Genomic DNA, 12,493 nt, shown 5'->3' with positions numbered 1-12,493 from the left:
CTTTGTAGCTGAACCGTAAAACACTGCAGTTCTGGTAAAGCACCCCCTAAATTCTTATCATTTATTCGTATTCTTATTATAATTTTCGTTATATCTATATTCTTCTCCTTCTGGTCTTTTCTGTATATGTTATATTATAATGGAAACAAAAAAAATATACATGTTAATCTTATATGTATCTGGCCATATGCATTTCTGCAAGTGTGAATGTGTGTGTGTGACTTTTAGTATAAAATACTGTTTTGGTGATTATAACAATATACTTTCAATATGTAAATCTAAGTAATGGATACAAAAAGAGCATTAATATGTTTTACTTTCCAGCAAAATCTTAAATTTTTTACAAATTTGCCCTTACTACTTGTCTAATGTAGCATTGACGAAGCATAAATATTAAAAAGGTTATTTTCAACCCCTAAATTCTTTTCAACATTATGATTTAAATTAGATATAAAAGTAATTCGAATGTGTTGTGGATATAAAGGTTAAATAAGTCGAATGTTATATAAGAATATGTCACACCCCCAAACCAAGGATGGCGGAAACGTCCGGGGGTGGAGGACTTCATGTATAGTATCATAACCACAATTTCAATAGTAATTTAAGCAAACACAACCAACATATATATAATTGAAAAAGTTACATCACTTGTATGAATTACATGTTTCAAAATCAATTACAATATGTTGACAAATTATGAAAAGTTTGATGTCTTAACGTCCCATCCTCAAAAGCACTTGATTACCTGTTTAGTGTTTTCCTGAGAATACGAGTTGTTTGAAAAGAGTCAACACAAAGGTTGGTGAGTTCATAAGCTTTTATTAATAAACTTAGTAGAAGTCTATCACATGAAAATGTCGCGTTTGTGTCAGAAAAATCCGATATTTTCCTTGAAATCCGAAAAATGTAGCCTTATAACCAAAGACTAAAATGTATAAGAAATCATCATTTCTTAGTAGAAACGTCGTGAGTTTAAAATGATATGGAAAGTAAATTTCTTTATCAATCTAAAACCTACTTCGTTTTTATGAAACCCCGTAAACTTTATGAATTGTTATCTCCCTAGGTGAGTCGCTATAATCATACTGTGACTATGTGAACCTGCCACAACGTTTCTCAGGCGTCGCGAACATGAAATGACATTTGTCACCCGTAGACCTGCAGGTCCCACTGTAGCTAGCAGCAAGGTGTAGGGTGTCAAACCCAATATAGATCTATATTCAAACATCACGTTCTCCCTCAAGGAGATTTTGATTATAACTACCAGGAATTATATCCCGCACTCGGACGTACGGGGAGAGAGAGTCTCACAACATAGGTTAACAAGTTTACGTGAAATGTGTGTGGATATAAATATTTCTTGAATGAATGTACCCTTTTTGTACGAGTGTGTTGAGTGATGTATCATAAACTATACCTATTATAGTTTATCTAAAATGTATATAATATGTATGAATTCTTTTTATGGAAATGTATTAGTGTTGTGAATTTATCCAACTATACTTTTTATAGTTACATAATACGTGTTCTAAATGAATGAATAATATTTAATATGAATAACTTAGTTTCAGTTCACAATGATAAACTAACAAGGAAACACATTCAAATATTAGAACTTATGATTATACACTTTGCTCAACATATTACAAAGTGTTATGATATTTACATGCTGTTGGCTAACTTTAGCAATTCTGCCCAGTTTTCTAAAAATCATAGAAAAATCATACGAATTCGAAAACTAGATCCGTAAATTCTGAGAGTTCACAAAATGTGTCTAGTTTACTCATAATTTTTATCACGATTTTTAATGACCTCCAACTTGGGTGAAAATGTCCATAATCACAGACTGGTCCGGATTGTTGTTTGAAATGATAGGCAGTTTTGTAAAAATCACCATAAATTGTAGAAAAATCGTATGGAGATGTTCAAGTAGTCATTTTAAAGCTAAAAACTTGAACTATTTGCACCTTGTACAGTTTTGAAAACAAAAATGTTTAAGATGCCCAAAACAGTCCGTGAATGGAGTTGAACTTTTCTGATGAAGGCTGTTAGAAAAATTTAATTATGTTCTTAGTGTTTTAACTTGTATTCCCCCCCTGAAAACTTGAGAAAACATGAAAATGTAGGGGTATGAACTCACCTTAAGTGATTTCAGTAGGTAATTGTTGAAGAAGATAAGTGTTCAACCCAAGAACACTTGAAGAATCACTTGAAGATTCGAAGATCTAACACAATTATGAGAGAGTTTGTCTAAGATATCCATGATTTGAGTGGAAATAATTGAGATAATCATAAAGAGAATGGATCATTCTTACCAAATGTGGAGGAAAATCCAAAGATCAACCCTTGAATCTCGAATTTCTAGAGAGAGAAAGTGAGAGAGGAAAGAGTTTGATCTTCTTGTGAAATGAGAGCAAATGAGAGAAGTGAGGAGAGAGGATGAATATTCAGCACTCAAAAACGTGGGAAAGAGGGATAATTAAGTGGAAAAGACATTGATGTGACCTAGGTAAGGTGGGGAGGTGTGGCTGGTCATAGAGTGGGTGTGGGAGTGGTTGCTTGTGTTATAAGGTAAAGCAAAGTCAGCACTCCACCTCTTTGTACTTTACCCACTTGCTTTCATTATTTAAATAAAGATTTTTATGAAAATATGATTAAATTGTGAATATTTAGGGTTTATTATGTTAAAATATGATTTTGGGTGAAATTCCCACGTTAAAATAATTAAAAACGGGCCTTAAACGCAAAACTACGCGAAAACCAGGAGAAAATGAGTTCCCAGCGAGACCTCTCGGTCCTAGGCCGAGGTTCGGTCCCTAGGCCGAGACTCGGTCCACGCTGAGGATTGTAGCCGGAAACGAACAGAGGGAAACGAAAGGGGCGAGTCAGACGCGAGAAGCGATGGGCGAGGGTTCGGTCCGAAGGGTCAGTAGCGAGGGTGGGGTTCGGTTCAGGAATAAGAGGCGAGAATGTCAGAACCGAACGGACTGTAGTGAACAGTACCTTCGGTTCGGTTCCTCTTGAGCAGGGTTCGGTTTCGGTTAGTGGTGAACAGTACCTTCGGGTTCGGCTCAGGAAGGTTCGGTTCGGCTCAGGAGGGTTCGGTTCGGCTCCTCTTGCTCTCAGTCCCTAAGAGGACCTTCGGGTCCTAAGAAGCTTCTCTCTTGGTTTCGGTTCCTAATGTCTATTTTTCTCGTTTTTACCCCGTTTTAAGCTGTTTTTGACACGGTTAAGCGTCGGAATGACCCGAATGATTCTAAAAAGTTACGGGAATTATTTGAGAGAGATTCGGGAGAGGTTTCTCACACTTGGAGAGATTTGGGAGAGATTTGACATTCTTTGAGAGATTTCTCATACAAAGAGATATTTGCGAGAGTTTTCACATACTTAGAGGGATTTGGGAGAGATTTGACATTCTTGGAGAGATTTCTAATACAGAGAGGTATTTGAGAGAGATTTCGCATACTTGGAGAGATTTGGGAGAGATTTGATATTCTTGGAGAGATTTCTCATACAAAGAGGTATTTGCGAGAGTTTTCACATACTTAGAGGGGTTTGGGAGAGATTTGACATTCTTGGAGAGATTTCTAATACAAAGAGATATTTAAGAGAGATTTCGTATACTTGGAGAGATTTGGGAGAGATTTGACATTCTTGGAGAGATTTCTCATACAAAGAGGTATTTGCGAGAGTTTTCACATACTTAGAGTGATTTGGGAGAGATTTGACATCGAGAGAGATAGTGTGGAAACGATTGAGAGAGGTTCCATGTGGGATAGTTGTGAGTGTCCGGCATCGAAATGCATGGTTCGTGAACCCTATTAAGCCTTGTTTAAGGATCTTACACACTCCCGATGAGTATGCAACATTGTTTTATTGGTCTAGTTCATTGATCAGAACTAGGGTTTAGGAAATTTTTAACACAAGACTTTTCTCAAGTGATGTTTTCCCATTAATATAGCAAGTTATACAGTATGAACATAACACAAACCCTAATACACAAGGTTTAATCGAGTTGACCGGTCTTGACTTGATGACTTGACTTGACTCAAGATTGACGATTGTCACAGAATAAGCTTTACAACATTATTTACCCTTTATATCTGAGATTGGACAATTTTACCCTTTATATCTTATTTGGAAATTATATCTTTTAACTTTTCTTAATTAAGAATAAGCTTTTCAATTTTACAATATCTTACTTGTATTTATTGTCTACAGAACATATAAGTGCAGAAAAACAATTTATTTCCGTTAACTAATTTGGATTGATCTGCAATGCAAAGTTACAACCAGAAATATGTCCCAAGTCCCCCCCACCCCCCCCCCCCCCAAAAAAAAGGGGGGGGGGGCTCAATATGCAGCTTCTACATAATATCGGACCATTTTGCCCTTGGTTTGCAATCTGTTTATTATATGATGGGCTGATTTCTCTACAAAAGGAAATTGTTTCCAACTTCTACATAATTATTTAGTCAGGTCTTTGAATTTACATATATTTTTCATCTAATTTATATAATTTTGTGTTTTTTCAGTTAAATGGCTACTCCCAATATCACTTTGATTGCTGATGTGGATGTGCTAAGGGACGATTTGACTCTAAAAGTTTGTGTCATCAACTTGTGGAAACATATGTCATTCAATAACAAGGATGACATTTGGTCCATTGAATTAATTTTACTTGATGAACAGGTATCTTACACTCTACATATTAATGATTTTTTACAAAGACACATCTAATTACAATTACTTATATAGTTCATCATATATTACTTTTTTTTATAGGGGACCAAGATTCAAGCTACTGTTTGGAAAAAATTTCTTTATCGATTCAAAAATATATTTAAGGATGGGTCAGCTTTTTATATCACAAGTCCAAGTTTTGCATCACAAAAGCCCGACAGTTTCAAAATAACTCCTCAAGATCAGAAACTAACATTTGTCCAACAAATTGTTGTCAAAGAATGTGCAGAATTTTCTGGATCTATATTTGGATTTTCATTTGTTGACTATCAAACTGTACTGTCGTTGCAACATCCTGAAGATTTATCCGTTGGTTAGTTAATATTTGTTATTTTAATCATAAACAATAAATTTAAGTACTCTTAGTTATGTTTATCTGCTATATATTATATATTATATCTTTAAATTTCAAACAACTCTTCACATCTTTATTTTTTTGACTTTTACAGATGTTATTGGATTGGTCGTTGCTATTACTGAGATGATGAAGGATAATCCTGATAGGTCGAGACACAGACTAACCATTCACATCCAAGATGAAAGGTTTGTTGTTGATATCTTTACATTTGTATTATATATTAAGTTAAAACATTACTTTTAAAAAAAAAATTGAATTTTCAGTGGTTTGCAAGTCCATGTAAATTTGTGGGGTGATTATGCGTACAAGATGCAAGATTACATAGATAACAATCCACCAAATCAACGTGTCGTTGTTATAATTCAGTTTGCAAAGATTACTGTTTGGAGAGGTATATTTTTTTTATTATTAGCACACTTTATCATTTTTTATTATTAAACTCAATATTATTATCTTTGTTATAGATCGTCCGAGTGTTAACACCTACTTTACATCTTCAAAGCTATTCATTAACTCTGGTATCGATGACATTAATCTTTTCAAAAAAAGGTAACACATTTCCATGTACGTTTTAATTATACAAAAGTTCATTACAAGAAAACTAAAAGTTATTTCTTTTTGTAACTTACAGTTTAGACGGGGATGATCATCCTGATTCGTTTTCGAATACGATTTCAGTCATTGAATCTAAACAACTTTCTGAATTAGATGATTTCATAGTTAAAACTAAGCTGAAGACTATTGCTGAGATTTTTGAACCCCTTTCGGTATTTATTTGAACTTTTTGTAACTTGTATATTTATATATATATTTTTTTGTATGTTTTAAAAATAATAAATGTTATAATTAATCATCATTTATGCAGAAAACCCACTTCGTTATAGTTGGCTCTATAAAGGGAATCTTGCAGAATGAGAAATGGTGCTATCCCGCGTGTACAAACTGCAGTTACAGGGCCTTTCTGGATAATGGGGCAGATGACGGTATTGATTTTCATCAATCAAATGCAAAACCAACTTCTTATGAATGTCGTAACCAAAATTGCACAAAAAAAAAAACAACTTTCGTTGTACCGAGGTTCTTACCTATAAACTATATTCATACAAAAACGTTTCTTAATCCATATATATTAATAATATTTTTTATATTTTGTACCTTTTTTTTTAGATTTATGATCCTTATACGTGTGCAAAATAATACCGAGACTATTACATTGACAATGTTTGAAAAAGAAGGAAGGTATTTATTGAAGACATCAGCCAAAGAGTTGTTTAAAAAAGCAACAGAGGTCGTTTGAAAATTATTATATGATCGTTTCATATTGTATATATGTTCAGTTTAACCAAAACTTATATTTACATTATTATTCAATGAAGATCGGGGACAATATTGATTTCTATCCGGGGGAGATTAATGCATTGAAAGGTTTGAAATTGACATTCAAGATTTCTATTACGGATTTCAATGTGTTGAAAAAAACCAATCAATATGGTATTTCTAGAATCAGTGATAATGTTGATTTAATTGAACAACTTGAAAAAAGTTTACTGAATTAAATTACTAATTATTGTTTTTTGTTGTTAACTATACATACTTATAGTATTTCTAAATCAATCTTTTTGTTATTTTATGTCTTATGCAGACCGAACAGACTCTTTGGACGTTTGTTCCGGCGAATTCGAATCTCAAGATAACAGGCATTTAAAGGTTACATACATGTTAGCTTACATAAATATGTTGTAAAATAATTGTTGGGTGTAAATAACAATGTTGTAAAATTAATTTCTTTAGGATGCAATTTCTGGGACAGATGACAACATAACTCCTTCCACTGTTGACAAGAACTCAGTAACAAGCCCAATGAATTTTTTGAACACAACACCGGTTTTGAAACGAAATCTTGAAGAAGTCTTTGATTTGGACATTAATGAAAACTTATCATCTTCAAAAACTCCAAAAGTGTCCCTAGATGGTCCAAGGAAAAAGTTGTTGGAGATAAAGTTGGAAAAAAGTGGCTGAATTTGATTTGGTGTTGATTTTGAAGACAATGTCCATTTTGAATTTTCATGAACAATTTTAAGGGTTTTTTTTTTGCCATGCTTCTTTTTTTAACTCTCTTGGTTTGATGTTTCAATCATTCTGTTTTTTAAGGTTAAAACTTTTCCATTATTTTCTTTTTAAATGGTTTGTTATGCTATATTGTTATAGCATGTTATGAATTAATTTTTTCATATATTTGTGGTTTTATTTATGCTTTTCCATTCTTGGTAGAAAATGTCTTACTGCATACTAATATATTTATCATTTTAATATTAAAAATGAAAAATTAATTCTATTTGCTTAACTTTTGCATATATTTGGTTATTTTTACAAAATGATATCAACATATACTATATAGTTCAGAGACTATAATTTATGTGTTTGTTTTAATGTACTTTCAACAATCATTGCTACAATTTGTGTGTTTTGGTTAACGTACTTTACTATAATGCCTTAATAAGAAAAACAAGTTTTTTTTCTAATTTTTGGGGAAAAAATTGATTTTTACCAGTTATAGCAATGTATTTTCAAAGCACATTGTTATAATTTGTGTGTTTGTGTTAATATTCCTATACTACAATTCCTTAATTAAGAGGAGGGGTATTAATGTAATTATAATTATCATTAAAAAAACTCGAGTAAATTAGACCAAATCAGACCAACCAAAACAAAAACAACCAGAGACCAACACTCATTAAGGGTTGTATGCATTTTTGCAAGTGTGAATGTGAGTGTGTGTGTGTGTGAGAGACTTTTAGTATAAAATACTGTTTTGGTGATTATACAACATACTTTTTATATGTAAATCTGACTTTTAGTATAAAATACTGTTTCTACAAGTGTGAATGTGTGTGTACGTTACTGCAAATGTGATATGTTTTATTTTCCAGCAAAATCTTAAAAAATTTACAATTCTGCCCTTACTTCTTTTCAACATTACGATTTAAATTAGATATAAAAGTAATTTGAATGTATTGTGGATATAAAGGTTAAATAATTTATGCTTTTTCATTCTTGGTAGAAAATGTCTTACTGCATACTAATATATTTATCGTTTTAATATTAAAAATGAAAAATTAATTCTATTTGCTTAACTTTTGGATATATTTGGTTATTTTTACTAAATGATATCAACATATACTATATAGATCAGGGACTATAATTTATGTGTTTTGGTTAACGTACTTTACAATAATGGCTTAATAAGAAAAACAAGTTTTTTTTTCTAATTTTTGGAAGAAAAAAAAAACGATTTTTACCAGTTATAGCAATGTATTTTCAAAGCACATTGTTATAATTTGTGTGTTTGTGTTAATATTCCTATACTGCAATTCCTTAATTAAGACGATGGGGTATTAATGTAATTATAACTATCATTAAAAAAACTCGAGTAAATTAGACCAAATCAGACCAACCAAAACAAAAACAACCGGAGACCAACACTCATTAAGGGAACTAGGAGCAAAAATGTCAACAGCCCAAAAAATATATACATGTTAATCTTATATGTATCTGGTTGTATGCGTTTCTGCAAGTGTGAATGTGTGTGTGTGTGTGTGACTTTTAGTATAAAATACTGTTTTGGTGATTATACAATATACTTTCTATATGTAAACCTGAATTTTACTATAAAATATTGTTTCTGCAAGTGTAAATGTGTGTGCGTTTCTGCAAATGTGATATGTTTTACTTTCCAGCAAAATCTTAAAAGTTTTACAAATCTGCCATTACTTCTTTTCAACATTACGATTTAAATTAGATATAAAAGTAATTTGAATGTATTGTGGATATAAAAGTTAAATAAGTCGAATGTTATATAAGATTAAGCTTTACAACATTATTTACCCTTTATCTCTGAGATTGGACAATTTTACCCTTTATATCTGATTGTCTTCAAAATACCCTCGGTTGAAGATTTAACCGGTTGTTTAAAATCAGTCAAATTTTTAGAGTGAAAAACAATGTTTTTTTTTTTTATAATTGCTTTAGGGCTGTAATTTCAAACTACTCACTAGGAACTAATATGAAATTGATCGCTTCATTTTACACATATTTAACCCTGATATCTAGCTAATCTAGCTAATCATTATAAAACTCCCGATCTAATCTCGGAAGGTATATAAAATTCAATTAATAAATTATTTGCTAATATTAATCACATGCACAAATTTAACCCTAATATATAGCAAATTCAAAATTCAAAATTTCAAACTATTACGTACAAAGTATGAAAACCATAATTTCAGCAAAATTGAAAGTTACCTGATTATGTCTCCACCCTTGAAGTATTTCGAATTACTCCTCATACCATTTCATTTTTCGATAACTTCTTCAGAAAAATCAATTTTCTGCAAATCATAATCAGGTATAATATCTTCCAACCAATCTATGTTATGTTAAAACAAATATCATTAAGAAAATTTTATATCTTACCTTCAGTTTTCACATCTTCAAACCCTATTCACTTCGTATCTTCAATTGTAACATCGGTATAACTACCCCGTTCAATTTGATTCAATGATTATATATTCCTATCTGCCTTCATCGATAGCAATGGACAAAGTTTGATATCTTTCTAAAATGAACGTGTTGGAGACGTTAATCTTGATTGCGAAGATATCAATTTCAAGTGCCGATTTTTCTAGGTCTTCTTTTCTATTACAACAAAAGTGACAAAGGGGGGTTATTACTAATTGATTTTCTTGTACGTGGGAGAAATGGGGGTTATTACTTATGTTAATCCTTCAAATAATATTTTTTTTATAATTTTTTATATCAATAATATTTAAATAATTTGTATTGCTATGTATCTCAATTTATTATTAAAACAACTATAATTTTAATAATCAACTAAAAAATTATATTGATATGTGGTATTTATTAAATTATAATTTAAATTGGCATAAACTATTTAAATTGTCATTTTATGTATTATGCTCAACAAAAAATAAGTAAATTTTATTATATAATTTTATGATTTAGAAATATCATTTATTTTCTATTTGGTTAGTATTCAATTCGTCAAATGAAGTTTATGCAAATTATATAACCTACCAATCCTTGTAACATCATCTATCAAATTATTAATTTTGTTTTTCACTGTACTTTTTTATTTTTATTCTATATCAAACAAGAACATGAATGCAACGGACGCTAGAGAGAGAAGAAAAAAGAGAAAATTATATTTGGATAACAGAAAATCCAAAAAATGTTTTACTATATCATCATCTCACCATACACCTGTCAGATATGCTATTAATTTTAGCCAATACGGTAATCTTCTTGCTTTATTTTGCATTTATAATTATAATATGTTTTTATTTATATTTAAACTTAATATAAAAAATGTCTTTAAGTTGTTTTATACTATTTTACAGGTTCAAATAATACTACAGAATCTACAAACGCTAAAGAGAGGAGAAAAATTAGAAAATTATATTTGGATAATAGAAAATCCAAAATACTACCAAACACATCAAGCCATCAAAATTCGTATATTACACACGCTTCTTACATGTCAAATAACGGTATTTATATTCGTTTATTTTATAATTTATTTACTGTTTATAATAATTAATATTTTTTTATTATTACTAACCATTTTTCTAATTATATAATAGATGTCTACAATCATCGTGATAGATTAATATCTACAAATAACTATACACACGTTAGCTTAGATAAAGAAAATATAAACTCTGCCAAATCATATGTACATCAACAAACTTCAAATGGTACGGATTTCTATATACACAAATTCAAAAATATATGTTTCGATTTATATAACTAATATCAATTTCTAACGTTTTAATTTGTATTTTAATATTATCAGGCAACTATATTTTTAACAATGAAGTTCAAACACCACTATATATTAATAAACATAACTCTGTGTTTGGCATTGGCTCGACATCCACCAATCGTTCCACAACAATTCATAATTCTTCTTCACCCAATATAAATGTTAGAACTCCATTTTCTAACATTTCAAACGGTACACATTTGTAAATACATAAATTTAAAAATATATGCTTTACATTTATATAAATCATAACAATTGCTAACGTTGTAATTTGTATTTTTATTTTATCAGGCAATTACATATTCAATAATAACCTTCAAACACCAATATCTATCAACAAACATAATTCAATGTTTGTTAATCCCACGACATCTGGTAGTCGTTCCACAATTGTCCAGAATTCTTCATCAATTAAGTTACCAAGAGGAAAGCATCAATTAAAAAGGAATACTCTAGATATATCATCTATACCTGTGTTTGACTTGACATTAGATGAAGAACGTAATGATGATCATATTGTCGAAGATAAATTTCACGGTATATCAAAAGGTGATCATAATTCTAATACTTTTAATGTTATTTAAATTTATTTAATAATCTATTTTTAATAATTTTTTTTTTAATTTTTTTTTTCATTCAATAGATTACTTAGATCATGGAGACGAGATTGTTATATGTCAGATTTGTCATGCAAAATTATGGGTAGATGAATCGCTTAGAGGGCAAAAAAAAGGAAATATGTCTTATTCCTTATGTTGTGGCTACGGAAAAGTTGAGCTACCACCCTTAAAAGAAGCACAATCATCTTACAAAAATCTTTATCGTTCCATCGATTCTAAAAGCAAACACTTCATGAAGAACATTCGACGTTACAATTCAATGTTTCATTTACATCGATGGGAGGCAAAGTTGATTCATCCATCAACACAGGCAACACACCATATGTATTCAGAGTTAGCGGTCAAAATTATCATAGTATGAGAAGTCTTTTACCTACAAGTGGATCAAGACCAAAATTCTGTCAGTTATACATATATGATACGGAGAACGAGATTTCAAATAGATCGACAAGTATTGGGTATATTTTTATAATCTTCTTCTAAAAAATCATTTCAGTTAATTTAATTTTTTTTATTAACATTAAATAATTTATTATAATATTTTCAGTGGACCAACAAGCGCTTCTACATCAACTTCAAGATCATATGATCTCCAGATTATAGAATTTTTGAAAGTTATGTTAGATTCAAACAATGCGTTGGTCAAGTCTTATAGGATGGTAAGAGACAGTCTTCATGAAAACCCCGGTGCTAATTTGAAGTTAAGATTAATCGGAAAAAGAGAACACGATGGAAGGACGTATAACTTACCAACTTCTTCTGAGGTAGCCGCTTTAATTGTCGGTGACATTTATGATTCAATTGAAAAAAGAGACCTCATTGTTGAAACCTCATCAGGATTACTAAAGCGTATCAGTGAATTACATCCTTCTTACCTTGATCTTCAGTATCCATTACTATTTCCATATGGCGATGATGGTTACAGAGTTG

General features: G+C 30.7%; 1 protein-coding gene across 1 annotated transcript; it reads left to right on the top strand.

Moving 5' to 3' along the window:
• The first annotated feature begins 4,539 nt into the window (after positions 1–4,539).
• On the top strand, positions 4,540–7,120 carry LOC145029822 (replication protein A 70 kDa DNA-binding subunit B-like). Its single transcript, XM_078978278.1, has 11 exons — positions 4,540–4,692; positions 4,786–5,056; positions 5,193–5,286; positions 5,365–5,492; positions 5,566–5,650; positions 5,733–5,868; positions 5,967–6,178; positions 6,269–6,389; positions 6,478–6,643; positions 6,744–6,808; positions 6,893–7,120. Exons 1-11 carry the CDS (start codon positions 4,540–4,542, stop codon positions 7,118–7,120), a joined length of 1,659 nt encoding a protein of 552 aa, XP_078834404.1.
• The last annotated feature ends 5,373 nt before the right edge of the window (positions 7,121–12,493 follow it).

This window comes from Lactuca saligna, chromosome 2 (assembly GCF_052625555.1).
Source record: "Lactuca saligna cultivar CGN05327 chromosome 2, ASM5262555v1, whole genome shotgun sequence".
Lineage (NCBI taxonomy): Eukaryota > Viridiplantae > Streptophyta > Magnoliopsida > Asterales > Asteraceae > Lactuca > Lactuca saligna.
Note: the sequence above shows the minus strand (reverse complement) of the source record. Positions and strands in the feature narration are given on the sequence as shown.